General features: G+C 39.0%; 2 protein-coding genes across 7 annotated transcripts; both read right to left on the bottom strand.

Annotated features, from left to right (window-relative positions):
* Positions 1–350: 350 nt before the first annotated feature.
* On the bottom strand, positions 351–11,598 carry pfkfb2b (6-phosphofructo-2-kinase/fructose-2,6-biphosphatase 2b). 6 transcript variants are annotated; one of them, XM_042406184.1, is made up of 17 exons: positions 11,298–11,598; positions 10,704–10,861; positions 9,894–10,019; positions 9,212–9,308; positions 8,030–8,096; positions 7,764–7,838; positions 6,834–6,890; positions 6,562–6,686; positions 6,130–6,337; positions 5,712–5,858; positions 4,646–4,750; positions 4,284–4,413; positions 4,132–4,194; positions 3,977–4,041; positions 2,985–3,152; positions 2,227–2,249; positions 351–1,621 (listed from the first exon to the last, which is right to left on the bottom strand). In XM_042406184.1, exons 2-17 carry the CDS (start codon positions 10,786–10,788, stop codon positions 1,552–1,554), a joined length of 1,611 nt encoding a protein of 536 aa, XP_042262118.1. In that variant the 5' UTR covers positions 10,789–10,861; positions 11,298–11,598; the 3' UTR covers positions 351–1,551. The 6 variants fall into 6 exon arrangements, 5 of the variants coding, with proteins under 5 accessions (XP_042262118.1, XP_042262119.1, XP_042262120.1 ...); XM_042406185.1 differs by lacking the exon at positions 2,227–2,249; XR_006095454.1 differs by having other exon boundaries at positions 1,569–1,621; positions 2,227–3,152.
* Positions 11,599–11,677: 79 nt separating this feature from the next.
* phtf1 (putative homeodomain transcription factor 1) lies at positions 11,678–21,741 on the bottom strand. Its single transcript, XM_042406180.1, has 17 exons — positions 21,202–21,741; positions 20,864–20,992; positions 19,886–19,942; positions 19,719–19,788; positions 19,238–19,396; positions 18,173–18,356; positions 17,820–17,940; positions 16,821–17,012; positions 16,459–16,704; positions 16,095–16,223; positions 14,962–15,231; positions 14,494–14,625; positions 14,282–14,368; positions 13,967–14,122; positions 13,727–13,822; positions 13,029–13,154; positions 11,678–12,467 (listed from the first exon to the last, which is right to left on the bottom strand). Exons 2-17 carry the CDS (start codon positions 20,897–20,899, stop codon positions 12,447–12,449), a joined length of 2,082 nt encoding a protein of 693 aa, XP_042262114.1. The 5' UTR covers positions 20,900–20,992; positions 21,202–21,741; the 3' UTR covers positions 11,678–12,446.
* Between the last annotated feature and the right edge of the window lie 139 nt (positions 21,742–21,880).

Raw genomic sequence — 21,880 nt, 5'->3', positions numbered from 1 at the left:
CTATTATTTTTTTTTTCTAATTATATTTTTATATTTTGTTGTACACCACATCTGTCATATGATCATCTTAAAAATATTAGCTCACCATCTAATATTAGCTCTGAACATCTATTACCGTCTGATACATGACATTTCAGCAATGGGACAGTAACTGTAAGCTTCTTTGACAAATTATCACTGTTGTTTTCTACACTATGTGCATGCAGATAATAAAATTCTGTATTAGGTTATAATTTAGCATTTCTTTAAAAAAAACACTTTATGATAAGTTTCTAACTCTTTGTTACCTTATTTACTGCAGTTATGGTTGAAGGGTGAGGCACAAACTCTATGTGTTTTTTTTAGTTCTTTAATAGTATTTGAGACATTTGTGAATTAAACAACAGACAGTTAAATTAAGGTCACAAATACCTTGTAACAGCTCTGGATCACAGAGTTCACTCTGTTAGAAAACATGCTGCAACGACTTGTGTCTTTTGCCTATATTTATAATGAAATTGTTTAAAAATCATGTCACTTCACCTTTATTGTCTGCTAGAAAGGCACAAATAGGCTTTAAGCAGGACATGAACTTATCAACAGTCAAACATCACATTGTCCTGAAAACTCATACCTCTGTCCATTTCATTACTCAATGAAATAAAGGATCTTTTGAGTCAGAAATGGCTGACGTAAGGAGAAAGTAAGGGACAAAAGAAAGACACATTTTCATGAAGTGATTAATACAAATATTTAGACAGCATGATAATATGAACACAGGTGACACCTTAAAACATTAGATTTGCAAATTGCAGCATCTGACAGAAAAGCATGTTTTTTTGTGGTGGTTTATCTGTTGTTGATATGCAGTATATCCAGCAATATGAAGTATATTTGTTAACAACACATGAAACATAAAATGCTTCTGAAACAGTACAAAGGAAGTTGATACATTATTTTAACATTCTTCAGTCCTTGATCGTCTACAGTACCTACTTTCAAATGTCAACTAAATCACTAATATAACATAACAGATGATGGCTTATAATTACATTTGATAAGAATCACAAGTACAGATAGTGCAGATGAATGGATTTGTATTATAAAAATATTTTTACAGCATCTACTTTATAACATTTTCTATTTGTCCTATGAAAACTAATTTTCATCATAATAATGCATAACTTGTTCTCATTACATTCAGTGGCATACAGAGCACCTAATTCTATCAATATATATGAAGGTCAGTAAGGCATTGTACTATCCACAATGAGGATTCTTTGCCAGCACTGAAATACAGTATGTTCTGTTGGTTGAACAACTGATTTTACTGCACATGCAGGAAGTGTTTATGACACTAATGATAAGACTTCCACTTCAAAGCCTCAGCATGCAGAGACAAACAAAGAGGTTGAGATAAATAGGACCAAAAAATGACCTCATGTCCAGAAAAAAGTTCTTTGACTTCATCCTACATTTAATCTGCTTTTAAAAAATAAAATCAAAAAAACTTTTCTTTAGATCTTTTGATTCTTTAGAGCTGTTGTGCCATGAAGAAAGAGGCTTTCATCTTCACTCAGAAGCGGACACAGCCACTAGTTTCTTCTGGACTGTCAAAGTCGATTCCTTCGCACAGGGACTCCTTCAAGAAAAAGAAAATATCACTGACATTCACAAATTAATGCCTTATAGCAGCAAATCCTATTCGAGGAAACTAATAGCTTCCCAGTCGGCCCAGGGGTCTTAAGATCCTATTTGAAAAATTAGGTCATTATGTGAAGTGTGGTAAAACAGCCACATCAGTGGAGACTCTTCTTTAGCACACTCTCAAAAAGTGATTAATTATTAATCACATTCTGACCCTATGTATGATTAGCTCCAAATTATAATCTAGTACATTTAGTTTTATGCAATAAAAAGGAAATCAATACTTAATATATCAATAGTATGGCTACTTCTTTTCCATTTTATTACATATTGTGAAATATGTCTAGTTATGTAACAAATACTGTCATCAAACAGTATGATAGAGTGTTGTTGATAAGGCCGCTGAGATGAAACGAGGCTGATAACCGCTCTAATTTCAAAGTGCAAAGGTGATGAAAGGTTAGAGAAACCCAAAGACTGAAAAACCATAAAAAAGAAACACCACTGTGATAACATATTGGCATGGATTACTATGACATGAGTTGAATTATGGGAAAGAAAATGAGGGGCTGGCAACATATAAGTCTCCAAAATACTCACAGACAACCGATTCCTATCCGAGGCTGTAAGACAGGTTTGGAGAAAAGTGGAGAAAGAGAGAGATAGATAGAAATGTGGAGAAGGGCTGAAGCAATGTACCCACAAGGCAAGGCCAACAAACACAACACGTACAAATATGAATATGCATTTTAAAAATTTCTAGATCTGAATGTTTGTCACAACCTTTACAATGAGAATACCTGTATTGTTAGGAGGAAACAAATGTTCTCAAATTGTTTTAACTTTATTAAATGGAATCATCACTTTGGGTTTATAATGGTTATGTGCAGATTATGATGTGTACTATAACTGTACATTTTTATGACTTGCAACAAAATACAGTATGAGATATCTTTAAGATGTTTGTGTGTCTTTTGTATCCCATGAGGACAACTCATAAGGAGCTTTCCTCAGAAAAAGAATAGGCATGCTTTTCTGCATATTCAAGCTGGAGACAGCCCAGTGGTGAAGCAGAGGTCATGCAAAACAAACGTCTGGCTTTGAGAACAGACAGCCACAACATTAAAAGAGGGAAGTCCCCAATTCAGAACTCAAAACATGCCCTGGGAGAGAAAGAGAAAGAGAGAAAGAGATGGACTCCATGTACGTCATTTTTCAACACAGACACTAAATCATCGAGAGGATCCAAAACTGAGGCGAGGGAATGCCAAACACAGGGTTACAACTGGGGTGGGAGGTGACTGATTACAGCTGACGGTGACTGATTTAGAGAGGGAGCCTATGATTCTGTCACTAACTTGGCTTTGCCGTCCCTCTGGCATCAGAGCCGGTGGGGTGGGGGCAAGCGGTAGCCAGGGCTGGTTGCCCGCGCTGTAGAGCCTGGGACGCTTGACCTGGTCGTGACTGCACAAGGGAGTGTAACTATTCCGCCGCAGTATGAGAGCAGAGTCCTTCGGGATTTTACCCTGGTAGGAGATGAGGGGAAATACCGCAAGTGTTAAGGAAAAAGATCTGCGAACACACAACAGCTGGGACACCTGACCAGACACAGCCAAGCAAACTTGCTGTCTTCTCCACGTGGATCCACAGCAACAGGTTAAGACAACTAAAGCCTTTTTCCAACCATGTTACTCCACCACACGACACACAACAGTAATGAACAGTAACAGTTCAAACCCTGATCGCACAGGACAGACAGATTAGCACCTGCTTCAATCAAGATAGTAAACTTTGTAACAGGAAAAAGATTTAGGTGTGCTATATTTCAAAGCTCAAATATGTAAGCCTTTCATAAAGTATGTACATAATCTTTGAGCATAATATCAAGATGCAACCAGAGCAGTGGTAATGATTATATCAGCCAAGCAGGGTAGCATGATCAGCCACGGCTTCCATCAAGGTAAAATATTATAAAAAGTAAAAAATAAAAAAACTCACTTAACATTCAGTAGCTCACAGGTCAAGCTTTGCTGATTAGTTAAGGTTAAAGATTAAAGGAACAATAACAAAACAGGGATATAAGGAGAGGAGTCAAGAAAGCAAAGCCTCACATACAGGGAGGGGATGAAGATTGATTGCATCACAATTGCCTTGAACTAGCAGACACAACAAACAACAGCTTGTCAGACTTTAGATTAGATAAGACACTTTAGATTTTCGATGTAAGTGATTACAATGAAAGTGAACAATAAACAAATATTTTGCACATACAGTCAGATTTAACTGAACAATGCTGAATGTACATTAATGCAGAAATTAATTTTATTCAGCACAATTCAGAGCAACTTACAAGAGGTCGGTCTCGATGTGTGTTTACTGCCTCCACATTAAGATAAAACATTTCCACTTTACAACCTAGAGAAAAAAAAACATAGAATCATTTTTTTTTTTAAATGAAACTATGAGATGGAGTAAATTCAAGCTTCCTCTAAGGTAACGACCTACCATACGCAACAGGAGTAAGTTTGAGCACTGTGTGAAGCGGACATTTCAGGTAGGGTAGATCTTCTGGGGTGAGATGAAAAAGAGAATATAACATATCAGCGTCTACCTTGTGCTGTGTGTGTACTGAATAGATGTACATCTTGTTTTAATACCTGCACTTTTGTCCAGGAAGTAAGCAAGCAGACAGCGCATCACAGCCTGGTGGCAGATGACCAACACGTTGCCTTGTCTCTCTAACTCCATGATGACCGGCTCCAAACGCTGAACAAGATCCTGGTAAGACTAGAGAACCGTAAGACCGTAAAGTAATCCATGATTACAACTTCTAATGGTAGCTAAAAGGATCTGCAACAACACTGAAAGAGGGATGAAATAATTGCTGTTGAAGAAAACTGCTGGTCTGATGAAATGAATTGTCCAAAGTTTTAGCCTGACTAGACCGCTGACTAAGAAATTTTTTTTAAAAAATGGTAATTGTGCAAAACGGTGCGATAGGCGGAGTGGGTTGGGTCACCTCTCCCCCTGGGTAGCGATAGTGGTACTTGTCCTGGTCCCTCAAAGCAAACTCTTCAGGGAATGTGTTCTGGATCATCTCATAGCTCATCTCCTCACACACACCCTGGAAAAGGATGACAAAACATTCATCTTATATGTAAAAAAAAAAAAAATGCTTCAATACCATGAATGCACAATTTGCTTATAGCCAGCAAAGAGTTGATAAAACCATAAAACCAGTAGTACTTTGTTTTTTTTCCAGGCCTTTCATTTTCTTACCAGAGTCTTTTTTTAAGTTACTTGATAAAATAATATCTGCTTTTATCTTGAACAACAGATAAAAAAATATCCTCAAAACAAATCTTGAGAGTTTGATAATTGATGATGCTATCATTGGATGGCAAACATTGTTGTTTTGCCAATTTGGCTATCCACATTTCAGGATGTTGAAGGTTGTCTGGTCCTACACTCAATCTCTCCTTACCGCTGAATTTAAATATTCATCTAATCAACCCTAATGTTCAGAATTCTGAAATCACCGATTTCATTTGGTTCATTTGGTAAAAACTACAACATTTCACAATCTAATTTTTTTAGATACTTACAAGCCAGATGTTTTGTCAGTAAACATTATACTTCATTTCCGCTTTTCCTACTAAACTTGCCCTTTAGAGGACTGTTTAAGTCCTGAAACAAACCTTAACGATCATATCTCAAAGTTATATGATATTATTCAACACATGCATAATACTATTAATAATAATAACAACACAAAACTATAATAAAGATGAAAGTCATAAATAAAAGTCATATAAATATAAAATCCTTGAGGGATTATTTTGCCCAGATGTTCTTGAGAATACACAGACATCCTCCAGAATCAGCTGGAGGAAGTTTCTAGGAAAAAAGTTATATTTACTGCTCTGCTGCACTGTCACCATGACACTGGCTAGAAAAAAATAATCTTGATCAATGCATGGTTAATCAAGCAGTGATGTGACAAATTGAAAGAAACTTTTCATTCCTTTTTTTCTCATAGTGTAACTACAGGTGAAATGTGGGAGGTTAGACGTCAGGGTACTGACAGCATCGATCTCGTTGAGTATCTTCCACTGCTCATAAGGAACACCCAGCTCCTCCGCTGTCTGGATGGTTCTTCTCAGTTGGCTTGTCCACACCTTCAAATCTGACAGATTGTGCTCCTCAATGAAATTGCGCAGAGCATGTGCAAACTGGGATGTGAGAGAGACAGAGAGAGGTTTCCAATCATCGTCTGTTCATCATTTATGCATCAATCATTTTCATGGTATTTCAAGCTTTGTTAGATTCATGTTCAGTTGATAGAGACAAGAAAATGGGAAATGGAGGAGATTAAATGTGATAAAGGTCAGGACTCAGGTGTTCATAATATTTCAGTTACATCTCCCTGAGAGAGGTTTGTAATTGGGTTTTGAGAAGACACTGGCTTTGCAGTTCATAAAATGAAGATTATTAAAATCGTACCTGTTTGCCGCGAGGAGAAAGTTCTGAGTCTCCTCCGATGCGGCCTTCGACGTTGTGGTTGCTCTCTCCGTGCCGACACAGGTAGATGGAGTGAGAGTGCACATGGATATTCATGAGGTAGTAGACAATCTTGCTCTGGATGTAGTCCTGCACCCGGTTCACCAAAAAACGCCGGCCCACATTCATCACCTTGATAAAAGACAGGTCCCTGCAGGTGCCAAGGAATCATGTAGGTGACTCAAATGGTTGCTTACTGTCACCATCTAGTGTTTATTTTCTGAATTGCAAGCTGTAATTCCCCAGAAGAACATTATATGACAATAACTGCTTGGTTTACAAGTAATGGAGTGATCCAGTAATAAATGAAGGTAATCATGGCTTTTTTTCTATAACATCTATAAAGAGAAGCAGTAAGATTTGATCAAGTCTTACTTGTCATAATCATCAGGATCTAATGGTTGGTAAGTAACCTTGTAGCACTCGATTCGTTTGAGGAAGTCATCCATGACTCTCTCTCTGTGCCTCTCGGGGTAATCTGGACTTGACACTTTCACTTCCTGTCACAGTTATTCAACACATTCAAACAATGTGAGCAAGCATTACATAACACTGTCGAGAGCGTGGATATTAATAGATTATGGGTTTGACCCAGACAATAAGTCATAGTCAAACCTTAAAGTCCCATAGGTTACATAAGGTCATACCAGAATGTTTGCAGCAATGACTTCTGGGTCGTCACACACAGACTCCACAAAGAACACCTGTTAGAGAGAGAGCAGCTCAGTTAGAGAAGAAAATATGCTGAAGCTTACTGAAACTCTGTGCCACAACACACCATCATGCAGTTTCCTAGACAGAGATTAAAGATACCATGTGGAGTTTTCTTGTAAGCAAAGTTATGTTTACATTCAAAGTTGAACACAAAAACACACTGTGTGTATTCTAGACACCTAAAAAACATGTTGAGTGCATTTTCTTCCTCATGAAACCTGCACTGTTTACATGTTTGCTAGCTAGCAGTCATCTTCTTCCTTGCATTCCTTGTCACAATACTGCAAACTGTCAAACAGTAGCATAGCATACCCCTGGCAACAAGAAAGTGTGTGTTGTATATCTAAATCTACTTTTGCATGAAAAATCATGAATCTTCAAAAACCAGCAAGACTTATTAGTTTCTGATGAAGTTAATCAGCTTCATGCAAAAGAAAAGTTGATGTCATAGCGCATTGTTGTCTAATACATCAAAATGTTTTGCCACTACAGTCTTAATTGATCTGGTATGGTCATTAGCTTATGGTGGCTAACGTTAGCAAATTTTAGATTGACACTTTGTAACTGACATTAATGAACATGTTCACTGACTTTATGAATCTTTTTCGACTTATACTCCTGTTAGACTACACTTAAGTATATCACAGATACACAGCAGCAAAGTAACTGCCTAAAAGAATTCAATGTGCCGCTTTCTTCTAAGTACCACTTGTGGCCACTGTGGCCGCTGTTCAGCAAAAGTTATGAAGACTCACTTTAAGTAAAGACATGTATGTTTAAATATCAAAGTCCATTTTCCACCAAAGCCCAAGAAAGAACAGGTAAAATAACAAATGATGACATACATTTTGAAAAAAACTCACCTTGAATGCATTCTCCTTCACAAAAGCTTGAATAAGATCTCGCCGCTCTCTTGTTGTGTTTGTTGCATCAAAAACCTAAAACATAAAGAAAATAATTCTATGATTTATGATGAAATGTTTTTAGGACAGTTCCGGATTAAGACTGTCCTTATGCCAGATGTGTTTCTGATCCGGATATTTGAAAGCTTTTGTGAATGAGCCGATACAGAGACACACGGGCACAGACAAGAGAGACAGATGGACAGAGAGGCAGAGAGAGGACTCACTGCAATCTGACCTCCCTCCACCGTCAGGTACGCCCTCACATCCTGCAGAGCTACCAGAGCGCACTGCCTGCAGGAGAGAAAGGAAACACGGCAATAGTCTTAGAGCCTCTGTTTGCTCTTATTCACTGAGATTTACATCATGTGTGTATTGTATGTGATAGAAAATGTAACTAATTAAACAGTATTACAAGTATTATATTGCAGTTTGTATTGAAGTCCTTGATTCTGATGATGTTTTACAGTAGCAGTGGTTACAGTAATCCATAGACCTGATCAGGACTATTTCTTTGGTAGAAAAATGATATATTTTGGTTGTTTTAGTGTAACTGGAGAGCAGATGAGTGGGATTTACTGAACAGAACAACACAACATTGTGCCAAGTCTAAATGTTCCCATTAAATAAGCCTTCTTGCCAACAGTAAGAAGATTGATACCACTCTACTATTTGAGAGAGACATCAATCTCTTCTAATCTCTGCAAGAAAGCATTAAAGTGTATTTCACAAAATGTCGATCTATGCCTTTAACTCCTCCCAGCTGCTACTTCAAAAAGTGAAAAGACAAACTTTTTGAAGCCTATTTAGAGCTTCTGTTTGACCCAGGTTGGATACTCATGCAACACCCTGGAGGGCTTGAATCAGTTTCGGAGTGACAGCGGCAGCTTGTTTTAATATCTAGGTCAGAATTCAACACTGAGAAGCTGTCAAAAGCCTGTCATGATTTTCATAATGGCTGTGCACCACAAGCAACCTTTCAATTACTACCGCTGGACAAGATATGAGGTTAAGGGACAGTTATATTCTTTATTCATCTTTTTGGAGAACTCAGCACTGATTAACACTTGATCTGATTGCAAACTGGTAGCCACAAAGATTTGGTGGTGATACTTTGCCATGTTTCAGTGTGTGCACATGAACTACAGATCAATACCAGTCTAAGGTAGGATAAGCACTGTGCTGACCCAGGCTGAGTAAAAACCGTTGGCCCAAAAACAGCTTTGTCACTGATGCAGGAGTGGAGGCTGTAGAATACCAAACAGACCCATGTTGACTGGGAGAAATGGGAGACACTCGTAGAGAAAGGATGCTACTGCTTCCCGTACTGGTAGATATTTGATATGTGATGATGATGTGTGATGATATATGAATGTCCTGTATAATGACTGTACAAGTGGAAAACTTACTTCCTTATTTTCATGGCCTCCTCGTTGTCGTGGCGGAAGAAATCATAGGATTTGTAAGCTCTGACAGCCTCTCTGCGGTACACGCCCAAGTTAAACACTGCAAAATGACCAAATGACATTAAAACTCTGCCCTGTCATTAGTCAAATAGGTTTATAAAGATCTTACAAGCAATTGTAACGACTATAATTCAACTGCTCCTAAGTTAAGCCGCCTTTTCTGAGATACTCTTTCAAATACTTTCCAGGGATGTTATGGTGGACATGTATATTCAAATGTATTTACTGTATGTCAAATACAAATATATAAATGTAATATACAATATCACACTATCACTACGCTCTGATTTCATAACTCTCATCCATTTTATACTCCAAGCAGGTTAAAGCCAACAGTAACAAACGATTGCCAATTTATTTGTTTTGGACCAAACCCAAGCTCTAAATATAACAACAAATTCTTCTCCAGATATCTATAAGCTTGTTTGAATGTCCTTTAAATAAACTGCTAAATAAAGTAATACAGTTTGTAGACCACAACATACTGTACTGCCATTTGAAATAAGACAAAGTAAACTTCTGAGTAACCTTTTCTTCCGCTAAACATTTTCCAGATGTACAGTTGGGTTAAATTGAAGGACACTGACAAGGAAATAAAGGATTTTTCACACGTGTCATGTTCTACCTTTGGTTGGGACTCCTATCCAATTGAGGTAACGTGTGAGTTTCTTTGACATGTAGGTCTTCCCTCTCGCAGGCAGGCCTATCATTACGATCATTGTTGGAGAATTTGTCATATAGGAAGCCCATGCTACACAGGAGACAGACTTATATTAGTTATGCACTTAGCTAAAAGTAATACAGAGTTGTATGAAAATAATGTCTGGCCCGCCAATGTTAATCACCTGCATTTAAAAAAAAGACAGGAACAAAGTAATAAGTTATGTGAAGGCTAGTAAAATTAAGCAGATGTAAATTTACTGCGTCTTGTACAATTTCAGTGGAAAGTCAGGCTGTATTTCAACATAACCAATGAAAACACTGCATCAAAAGTTCATTTTGACATTAAGACAACATCACAACTGGGCCGTGTGTGAGCTGGACAAGAATAATTCTCTTTTTAGACAAAAATAATGTAATCTTTGTATTGGGATCAAAGGGATAATGAGAAGAAGAAATGTCCTGGGAGAAAAGAGTCATTTTCCTAATAACAGTGGAAGTGCCAAACCACAGAAGGGGTCACACTGTGTATTTTTGTATCAACTGGTCATACTTTATGTTATTATTTCCCTAGAGAGTTTCACTCTTGTGGAAACTGTCTTTCATATATTGGAGCCTAAATAAAGGAGCTGCTGAGTCACTCACAGATGTGATTTAGCAACAACTTGTGAAGTCAGTACACAAAGATCTTATGTTACAAGTGCACCTGTGGGTCCCTTAAAGCAGCCATGCAGAAGAACAAATCTAATTGTGGGGAGGCTTGGACTTTACTTACAGCATTTCTTCTCATTCATTCTCAGGTCTGTTTTCTTGGCTTCTGCTGAGTTTGCAGAACCATTGTCTCTCTGAGTGCTGGACATGTTGAAAGCCTTGTTTGAGCCTTTAAGTCAAAATCAACTCTCCCTCTATCAGAGGGACATTGTCCAAGCTGGTCTGAAACAAGAGACATCAAACATACATGCAGCGTGTTATCTCTCCATTATGCGTCTGACAGAACTGAATCTTGTGCACAAATCTGTGGCTTTTCTATGAAAAAAAAACAAAAAAACCCCCAAAAAACAAAAAACGTGTTATGGATATAGATATGTATGTATCCCTGGCAACATCGACTGCACTCCAAGAATGAGGAGAAAAGACGCTGCCACATCATCTGTTCATTCATGAAAGGAAAAAAAAACAAAAAAAACACGCACCTTGGCATAACGCGCAATATTTCCAAAGCCGCATATGAGTATGAGCAAGACAGGCGATGCAACACTAAATCAGAGATGACATTTAATAACATAATCCACATGAAACACAATCCATGCAGCACGCATTTTCACAGCATCACATTCAGCTTTTTTATTCATTTTTTTTTTTTTTTTACCTAGTCAGGGGGCAAAAGAGGAGTCTTGACAGCCAGAAATGTCTCAGCGGACGCCGTCGGACACCGAGCCCGCAGCGATCTTCAGATCAAGCCGGACCGTGAATTTGCGTCCGCAGCTGCGGCCGGAGGAGCCAGTGTGGTCGGCCTGTCCTTGGCGCGGAGGTGCCTCGGCCGGCTGGTGTCCTTCCAAGTTGGAGGTGTGCCTCTACGTCATTTTTTTCTTACCGTAACGTTGATAATAGATGTAGCATGCGTCAATTCACAGCCCATTACCACTTATGGAAAGTCCCTGAATACAAAAACACAAAGGCTCTGCAGAAGTCTTTGTACAAACCAGCGTGTAATGTGAGAAGCATGATAAAAACTGATGTAAACATATATGGATGAAAAACATGTTTTATTCACCTCTATCAAACATTTCCTTTAAGCATAACTATACCCTCTTTGCATAGTTATTTTATTCGACAATGGTCCGCAATACAAAAAGGCAGATAGTGGTCAAAGAGTCATGATACAAGTTTAAGCGCTAAAACAGAACGCCAAATAAATAAAGACAATCTTGCAACTTACAATGTTTCCTCTTTAAATTGTACAAAAAGGTTGAAATCTGGGTTGAGTCCTATGGAAATTAATTTAATACAGCCGGTCACCCAGTTTGATTTACTGGCTTTGATAACACATATCTTGTTTTACAGTTAATTGTACTACACTGATGAGAAACATCAGTGGATAAGACTAAATAAAACTATCTACATTATTGACATTAACTAATTTACATCTCACTTTTGTGTCCAAACATCTGTACAAGACACACTTAGGAATCAGGATGCCACAGAAGCCTCACTGCTATATTTAACCACATACTGAGGAACATTCAGGGGTCAAAGGTTAGGCACTGGGTTAGTGGCTGATGGAAACTGTGTGTTGATACACCAGCTCGGCAGCCAGTAATGGTGTGTGAGCGATTGTCAGAGCACCTCAGGCTTATGACCAACAGATGAAACTCAGAGACAGTTGGAAGGCACAAACATTGAATACACTGTCAGTAGGTTTGCACACTTTTTGTAGATGAGAGGCTGTCTGTAGCAGACACAGGGAGCTTCTGGTCTCCGTGTGTCCGACTGTTTAGTGGTTTTCGCTGTATTCACATTAAGACTTGATCTTCCACAGCTGGGGAAATAAACAGAGGAGATAAAACTTTAATTAGAGAAAGTTCACAGACATTTTACAGAACACAAACACATAATCACAGTGCACCATCGCCTACATTGGTACTTCTGTCACTAAATATTAAAAAATACCACTACCATAAGCTCTAAAGCTCACTAATTAACATGTTATATCTCTTCTGTTTAATCTGTCTCCAGCAGAAATGTATAAATGACAAGTTGTGATTAATTAGTCAGCTTTAGAAGTTCTTTTTTAACTTTGGGGAGATTCACTGTCTTCATTGAGGGAACGTTGATGCTTGTCAGTGTACAGCACTTATAATTTGAGGTACCACTGAAAAGCACTTTTTAGTTGGTGCATCTTCTCTCCTTTCAAGTCTCAATATGCACAATGCCAGCTTGTCTGCCAGATGGCCCCCGACCAAAGCAAGAAAATCAGGCTACTAACGACCCCGACACCTAGAGGGTAACATGCAACTATAAATGGAAAATCTCATAAGCAGCATTTAAGGGCCACTCGAGCGATTTATTTTTATTGCAGTTCCACGGCAGAGAGACTCACTCTGATGTTGAAGCCGAGTACGTCGCTGACCACGGCGGACACGGCGGAGAGGATGACCACTCTGGTGATGTTATAGATCAGAGGGTTCACGGTCAGACCCAGAAGTCTGAATGGAGTATCCAGCTCCTGGAGGAGGGAGGAGGGAATATCACACAACATAAAGCATCATTTTTATGTGGAATTGTAATTTAAATGTTATTCTTTGGAGATTCTTTTTGCATTTGTAAGAGCAATCTTATATTTTTAGTTTATTTTGCAATTTTCTTGAATTAAAAACTACAAATGGACAACTGTTACACAGGACATTTTTTAATCGATAGATCAAACAAATCTTAATTTGGAGTAGCTTTACATTACTGAGCGTATTACATGCACTGTGCAGCTGTATTATGCAGTAAGGTATAAATATAGGGTCATGACTTTGTTGTTGTTGATACTTAAATGACCTGGTTTAGGATCTGGGCAAAAACTTGATTGTCAAAACTCTAAAATATGTGCTTAATCAAATCTAGAGTGAATTAAACTTATTAAAATGTGCTAGATGTTCATTACATTACACTCAGAGACACTTAAGACAGAGAATTTGGGGGATAAATCCCAAAGCAAATTGACAGTAATAACAACATAACTGTATGAGATAATTTCATTTTCAACTGGGAAACCAGGCAGTAAAACAGCAAAGTTAAATTCATGCTTACCTTCATCAGTTTTGTAGCTAGTTTCAAAACATTGTTCACGATGTTGAGTTCTTCTTTCTTATTGGGCTTTTTCTCCATCTTCAGATACAAGTTGATCTGAAACCAAGAAAAGTTTCACATAATTTTACAGTAATTTATTTAAGCCTGCATTAAATTATAATTTGATACTAACTGTGAATCAGCTGACAGTGTAATGTCAGAGGGAACCCACTGAAAAAAACATGTGTTTTACAAACCTACCTGCTCAGTGAGCAGCACTGAGGAGTTACTGTATTTGTAGTTGGTCTCTGAGCCCAGCGTGGCCAGCCGCAACAGAAAGAGGATGAGGGAGGAGCACCACACCAGCAGCTCCCAGTTTGTCAGAGACTCTAGGAATGTCTTGTGGCTGTGAAGAAGCTGTGGTAGAGCAAAACCAACAGTCTTTATACTTCGGCGGCACTTTGCTAGACTTTTTTATTTGAGTTTGTGTTTTTATCTTGATCCAGGTTGCTGTCTGCACAACATTATTTAATGTTCTCTAAACAGACCCGATCTGTTCCAGCAGATATGACTGACCTGGGCACAAATGATGAATGAAATGGAAAGTGCTAAAAGGAAGATAGTGGAGACAATGACATCGACGGATCGCTGCGGCCCTCGTCTCTGCAATGAACAAGCGACACGCCGTTACAGACAAAAAGCAAGTCCATGACAACCCTCTAGTGGTGAAACAATGTACAGTAATAAATTCACAAGGGGAATGTTTGTTACAGCAGGAGAATACACACCCTGAGAAAGGAGCGTAGCGACAACCACATCTTTATGTTCTGCACCTTCTTCAGTCTGAAATGAGGGACCTCGGATTTCTTGGCCTTGCGAGCTGAAGTGAGGTGACTGAAATACTTGGCGAATAAGAGTCTCTGTTGGGAAAACATGGACGTACATTGTTACACATGCAAAACACTTGACAGAGTTCATCAGTCCTGCAAAGAAGGATCTCTTAACTTTTATTGAAAGATCAGAGATGATGGAGAGCAGGAGAATGTTTCATTCAATTAGGGATGCGACTAACAATTATTTCCATTATCAGATCTATTGGCATTTTTTTCAATAAATAGATTGATTATTTATCATATAAAATATATTGTTTTGGTCAACCACCAGTTCAAAAACAGGAGATATCCAATTTTCTGTCGATTAACTGATTAATTGACTCATCCTATCAGCTCTTCATACAAAACAAAGTCACCGCTCACCTGTTTGTATGTTCTCTCAGCCACACACATCATGAAGAAGAACAGTCCTGTGAGACAGACTCTTTGCACTGTCGTGATGAAGAAGAAGATGTAAGCCTGGGCGTCAGGCGGCCCCACTGCCATTTCTAACAGTTCCGTCGGGGACAGGGAGCTGACGTTGGACCTGTCCAGATGCTGAGCCAAGTGGAAGGCGAAGGGAAGCAACGCCAGTGTTGCGGTCACCAGCCCACCAAACATGAGGTAACCCACACCCTGCTCCACTAACTTCACCTGTCAACAAGAGAGAGACAAAGATGGAGACAGATGGACACATCTTGTCACACTGAGACGTTTTTATGCTGATGGAAGTATCAGTCTTAAAGTGTTTCTTGACTACTCAGTCAGTCAGGCTGTGTAGACTGTGTATAATTTTGCAGTTGTCTACAAGTGATTATGTCTGTCAGTCACCTGAATGTTCCACAGAACAACTCGGTATCTTGGTCATTGTCACGGTCACAGGGTTGTCATTTGTCAGATTGATTTGTTGTCAAACAGCAAGAGGGTGGGTCTTATCTTAAATGAGCCTGTCAGAGGGCAGATTGTCAGGGAGACAAAGAGAAGAGGAAGAGAGTAGAGACAGGAACCAGTGAGTGGCGTGCTGCTGACAGAGAGGAGCCCTTTTGTAAAACAGTTTCTGTCTCCGTCTCTTTGTTAGCATAGACCGAACTCTGTGTCACTCTGGCCCCCCGACCACATGGTGAATGAGAGAAGTGCTGCAGAAAGCAAGTTGAGATCACAGTGATGTTTTCACATGCATCCTTTCTTGTTATTGGCAACTGAATAAAGACAATGTTATGGACTGTTAGCAGTTGGTATAACTGTATGGAGTGATAATTAAACCTGTGCTATGACATTATCATGTAAAATGTGACATCCTATTTTTATCTTTATCCGCTTTAGTTTGTCTTTCAAGATTGCAGACTTTGTAATTACAATATTTATTTATGTATTTAAAAGTCAGCACTGCAGTGCTTCAGCTGTGACAATAGTTTGCTTTCAAACATCTATATTATGCTGCACAAGCTGTTTAATACAAGACAACAGTCTTTATCCTGAAAATCTACTCCAACATGAAAAAAAAAGAAAATGTGTACCCGTGTAAGGATGATCCCACTGATCTCCAACACTGACATGTCTGCTTTTTTACACTCGCCCTGCTCCCATATTATAGCGCTGACACGGTCCTTGGATGGGTGACACGCCTGAAGCCAGGACAGCTGGTGCTGCAATCAAACACAATCGATAACATTCAATTATTTGGTGGTTTCTATGTGTAAAAAATGAGCTAAAATCTGATTATAGGAGAGGATTATGAATCTGAAACACAAAATCATGCCAGCAACAAGTTGTTTCTCCTTTGAATTTAATAACATCTTCTGAGATTTTCTCTCAGATTGATTATAAATCCAAAGACAAAACAAGTTGAAGGTGATTATTAAAGATTTCTGGTGATCTTACTCCCGTGATTCCTTGCTGTAGGCTCTCATCATCACTACTCGGAGTGATGGTTTGCGGGAGGGTCATGCCGGCGTTGTACCTCCCGTTCCCCTCGCTGTCACTGCTCCCCGTGGAGGCGGAGTCAGGTCCTTGGAGAAGCTCCTCCCACATCGTGTCATCAGTGTCAGAGGCTGGACGGGAGCCCACGCTCGGCCTGAGACGCTCCACCTCACGTGGTTTCATCTTGATGGAAGCCCCGCTCCCTTCCTTTTTTCCAAACACCATTAAAAAAAAAAAGAAAAACACAACATATGGAAATTACATATCTTACTCTAGTTTTATCTGTTTGTACTATTAACATACAGTGAAACATTAAGGTCTACCTGAGGTCTTATTGTGGCTTTGGGGCTTGACTTTATATTTCTATTTCTAACAGATGGTGCAGATGCTGGCTGGGTTGTAGCAGGGTGTCTCTCTTGATGAGGTAGTGGACGAATCACTTCCACTGGTTGCATCATCTCCTCTTCCTCACTAGACAGCTCGTCTGATGCGCCAAACCCTGACTTTCTTTTGTTCTGCGAGAGAATATCAAGAGACACGTATTTCTTACAAATATTCTCCAAAATGTGCACAAATATGACAGATTTTCAAGACTATACTACGGTGTTATATGATGCAACTTTTACAAATGTGTCTCAAGCCTGTTTATTATTGATGCATTTTTCAAATTAGTTGTAACTTTTAAAGAAATGGTCATGAAATTAATAAACTACATATCAACACTTAAAATGTCTTTTCCAAAAGTTGAATGACATTTTGTTTTTCTAGTCCAACATTTTTTTTAAATTTCCATAGTCCTACACATCTCCCAGCAGGCCAACAGACCTACTTAATAAAAAAAGTTGCTGAGATGTACATGTTGTTCAAACCAGCAGTTAGAGTAGAAAGACCTTGAGGCTAGAACAGCTATGAACACTATTTTGGACGACAGGAGGTTGACAAAATAGCAAAACCATCTGACAATCTACTGAATTGCAACACAACAACACTGTAAGTAAGCACTAGCTTTATGAAGGTTCTAATATTTATTGTAAGCTCTAATCACAGTCGAGGAGAGTCATGAACTTCATTAAAGACACAGGTGCTCGTCTTTATCTTTGCTATATTGGTGCCATTTATCAGCCAACACTGAGATATATTAATATTTGAGTCAGTCTGTCTTTCAAAAGATGACACAGCAAACAAAAAAATACTTTTGAAGATATTAAAAACCAGCAGTTGTTTTAACTGTCAAGACTGACATTTAAAATCTACTATTCACAGCATGTGACTGACAAGTTTGTTTCATTCGGCGGCACTGAGATTGACTAGTGAGACTGTACCCTCCTCTCCTCGTTTCTGTATAATCGCTGGCTTTCTTCAAACTGCCAGGGCCCCTGCTGTTCTGTGTCCCCGCTGTCATTCTTCTCTTCAGTTTTTTTCTGCCCTCTGCCCTTCCTTGGCCTGAAGGAGACAGAAAGACAAGAGATGGTAGGTACAGCAGACACTGTAAAATCAGCTAAAACCACAGGAGTGGCAGCATTATTAAAAATACCTGAGATGCTTTATAGCAGAAGTTGATTAAAAGTCTTTGGGTCTATCTTGTGTGCTTGATGTAGGAGTTTATGCATGTGCCAAGAAGGTGAGAGTGTGTTAGTGAAAGCAAATGTGTAGTGCCTAACAATGAGAAAACCACCTCCTTCTGCGTGCAGGGCTGGTGGAGGTGCTGCTGGCAGCTGGACTGCCTGAGGGCCACCGGCTGGACTCAGTCGACACAATCTGGCAGTGCACAGTACCCAGCAGCAGCATCAGACACATGGGCCCGAACACCTCGCTGGCACTCGCCCCAGGGACCTCCAAGTACAGCACCACTGCTGCCACTGAGGGGAGCAAAACATTTGGCAACAGCAAACAAAACGGGTCTCTCAGGGGAGACATTATAACAGAATTTATGCCTTCTAAATGAGGTCTTTCTGTGTTGCTCAGCTGTGATGGGATATTTATTATGTAAACTGACAAATGGAGACACTGCAAGGATTAAAGCTGTATGAATGTTTTTAATTATTTATATTTAAGTAAAATTGGAAAAACATAGAATTTGAACAGCATCCTGCCCACTGAATATATCAAGAACCATGATATATTTATTTCCTTTAGAAAATCTACAAATCATTTAGCACCTGTTTGAAGGATTTTTACTGCAAGAGTGGCAGCAGTAGTAATGTTTTAATCTCTTTATATATAGTCTGAGGTATTATTTGAAGAACTACACACACTCAAAATATCACTGTTGCAATAAAAGTATTTTTAAGGAACTGCTCTGTTTAAAGTGTGCAGCTTCTCTTTCTACTTTATTAGTTAGTTTTAAAAACCATTACTAAATGTGCATGTCATGGTTGTTAAATCACATGCATGCTTGCTAAAAGCATCACAGATTTGGCTTGTTAGGAGATGTTTTTTCCTTCCTAACCTCTTTTCCAAGAGATGTTTTAATGACATCTTCAGAAAAAGACAAGAATGAGCAGAGCTGAAATCTTTTGTGAGAATGAAAAATGTCAAGACATAACATTATGAGTCAACTTTACCTTAAACTCTCACTTACACTATGTATACAACGTGTATCCTCTACCCTGTACTTGCACCCCGATTCATGTGTCTTTATGTAAATGTTTAAACTAATAGTCAAATTTAGGTCGATCAAATTTAACGTATTTAAATTTTCAGCACAAGTGTGAATGAAACTTAGAAATGGTGATCAAACCTTGCATGAAGTAGAGCACGAGGATACATGAGGAGATGGACTTGGAGGTCACATGGATCCACCACTGGAAGAAGAACGGGAACAGCAGCACTCGGACCAGACCTTTACGAGTCAGAGCTGTCCAGGGACTCTCTGGTTTGGCTTTGCTGAATGTGGATCCTGCGGGGAGGAATGAGACCATCTCTCTTACACAGGTTCATTGAAACTATTGTAAATATGACCATGAAGACTGAAATATGTAGACTTTCATGTTATTTTACTTTCAGTGAAACAAGACGGGAAATTTGACTGAAGTAAACAAAACATACAAATGGAACATTACAGGAAATAAAGGCTTATATAGCTCATGCGTGAGGTGAATTGATATCACAGAGGAGGCAGACAATTCACTGTTTTGCTGTGTGTTTGCAGATGTTGGCGAATGTATTTGCTACTAAACAAAGTCACGACAGGTGGAGAACTACTCTTCGTTCACTCTCACCTCTTACTAAATCGACATCGATGAGGTCTGACTTGATGTGACCTGTCTTTTTTGGTTTGCTGTCCAAACCCTACATGAATGACAAGGAGTGCTTCGATTTAGTAATAATGCACAGCATAAATACAAAAACATTGATTTCTTTGCAGAGATTTTTTTAAGTGTCTTACATTCAGATCCGCCTGCCCCAGAGACTTCTCCCAGACTTGTTGATCGTAGGCCCCGATCTGTAACAACAACATCACTTAAAATCCTTTAAATTAAGCACTACAGAGGATTTTACTAAGAATTTACAGCCCCTATTTATGAACTATTACTGTTTTCCTGTGCAAAATATGGGAGGAGGGAATGGAAATGTATAGGAATAGCTGCAGCACCTGATGACTGACCACTGCAGCACAGAAAACTGCATTTAAAATTTAACATCTGAGAAAAGCAAGTGTAAAATCTATGAGCTGTTTTATCAGACACGCACAGAGAGACTATCAAGGTCAAAACAGAGAGAGAGAGAGAGAGAAATGGAGAGACTTTGAGTTCAGGCAATAAAAACACTTTGCTGCAGCAAATTAAAAAGATATATTATAAAGTTACTTTACAGGAGCATCGCATTCAACACACGGTTGTACGTGCTTTTACCTCTCTGTTTCCCCTCAGTGGCCCTCTGCTCATAGAAGCTCAAATCTACAGTATGATTGAAGCAGTTCAGATAGGGTCTTTTATATTATTGCTTATCTGTTTGCAGCAATAATCTAGACAAAGGAGTTTAAAAGCTTTAACAAAAATCTCCCACATTGCTCAACAATCTTTTACTTGAGCAACTTGAGACTATTTATCTTCCCTTGCAGGATGAGTACACACCTGCAGCTGCAAAAGTGTTTTCTTTGTTAAACAAATATTGCAAGTTCAGCAACAGAAAAAAACAACAACTTTCTTTTGCACTGCACTGATTTCCAGACATGTCAAACAGGTCGTGTTTAAGACACGTATTGACTTGTGCCAGGCATCGGAACATATTGGCAGTATATGCACATCAGATGAACTGGGGTTGGGCTCGTAAACTGATTTTTAAAAATCGCAGTGAGGCAAAAAATTTCACCGCCCTGGCAGTAGGCATAGTAAATATCCTCCTATGTTTCCACCGGTCTTACCTTCTCTTGATACCAGGCTATTCTGGCCATTGTCATTTGATGCTGGAACCAGTGAACCCAGAGTCAGGTCATTTCACAGAGAGCACAGGAAAGGGAGAGGAGGACTGGGCAGAAATCCAGTTTTGTTCACTAAACAGAAAGAAGCACAGCCACACTGACATAACATATAACATTTTTAAAAAATTATACTCAACAAAGGAGACTAAACGTTGCACTTAGCTGCAACAACATAGCTGTTAAGTAACCTGAAGGAAAATCTTAACAAGGTAAACGGTAGCAAACGGTAACCGTTAGCCTCCCCCGTTAGCAAGTAATCAAAGTAACGGTAGTTAACTTACCTGAAATGAGAGAGTACGGCTCGTTTTGGCACAAATTGGAAGACACTTTTAGGTAATCATCACAAAAACGATGACTGGTCGATAAATACTTTTTTGTCATCAGTTTCAGGGGCGTTGCAGCGTCTTGTTGTCAGATGGGGCTAACTACTGGTTAGCCGCTGTGTGCTTCACCTCAACTGACACTTTTTGACGCGAATAATGTCTTACAAATGTTGCATTTATAGACGATTTTCTTCATACGTATATGGCTAATTACCGATATGTTTACTTCTGGTATTCTGAATCTCACTAACTTCACTTTTGTTTAACATTTGGCTCAATCTTCCGCTTCCCTTTTCCGGGATTTGTGATTTTACTTATCATGTTTTTTCCCTGAGCGATGTTTTTCAGGCAGCGTTTGTGCTCACCCGGGCTGCGTCTGTGCTCTAAAGCCTTCTCTCTTGGGTAAGATTGTTAGAAAATAAACTGCTACCATTACCCAGAACATCACATCGACAATTTAACCTCTACATTTTCACGTAAACAGTTGACTGTGAAAGCCTACAGCGCAGTAATGGAGGGAAAGTGCTGCCTGAGAGGCTTTACTCAGGACGAAAAAAATACATGTAAATCTGGCTAACATTTCAGCCAATCAGAGAGAAGTATGAGAAAGACCGATAGAGATGAGATAGTGATGACT

The sequence above is a fragment of the Thunnus maccoyii genome, chromosome 3, assembly GCF_910596095.1.
Source record: "Thunnus maccoyii chromosome 3, fThuMac1.1, whole genome shotgun sequence".
Classification (NCBI taxonomy): domain Eukaryota; kingdom Metazoa; phylum Chordata; class Actinopteri; order Scombriformes; family Scombridae; genus Thunnus; species Thunnus maccoyii.
This window is presented reverse-complemented; position numbering and strand designations above follow the sequence as displayed.

Excerpts from the sequence above, each read along its gene's own strand:
- phtf1 (XM_042406180.1), bottom strand. The coding sequence starts at position 20,899 with ATGACAATGGCCAGAATAGCCTGGTATCAAGAGAAG. Across the intron at positions 19,397-19,718 it reads CGATGTCGATTTAGTAAGAG|GATCCACATTCAGCAAAGCC; the intron begins GTGAGAGTGAAC and ends TCCTCCCCGCAG. Across the intron at positions 12,468-13,028 it reads TACTCGGCTTCAACATCAGA|CTGTGGAAGATCAAGTCTTA; the intron begins GTGAGTCTCTCT and ends TTATTTCCCCAG.
- pfkfb2b (XM_042406183.1), bottom strand. The coding sequence starts at position 10,788 with ATGTCCAGCACTCAGAGAGACAATGGTTCTGCAAACTCAGCAGAAGCC. Across the intron at positions 8,097-9,211 it reads GAGGCCATGAAAATAAGGAA|GCAGTGCGCTCTGGTAGCTC; the intron begins GTAAGTTTTCCA and ends TCTCTCCTGCAG. Across the intron at positions 4,751-5,711 it reads TACTCAACGAGATCGATGCT|GGTGTGTGTGAGGAGATGAG; the intron begins GTCAGTACCCTG and ends ATCCTTTTCCAG.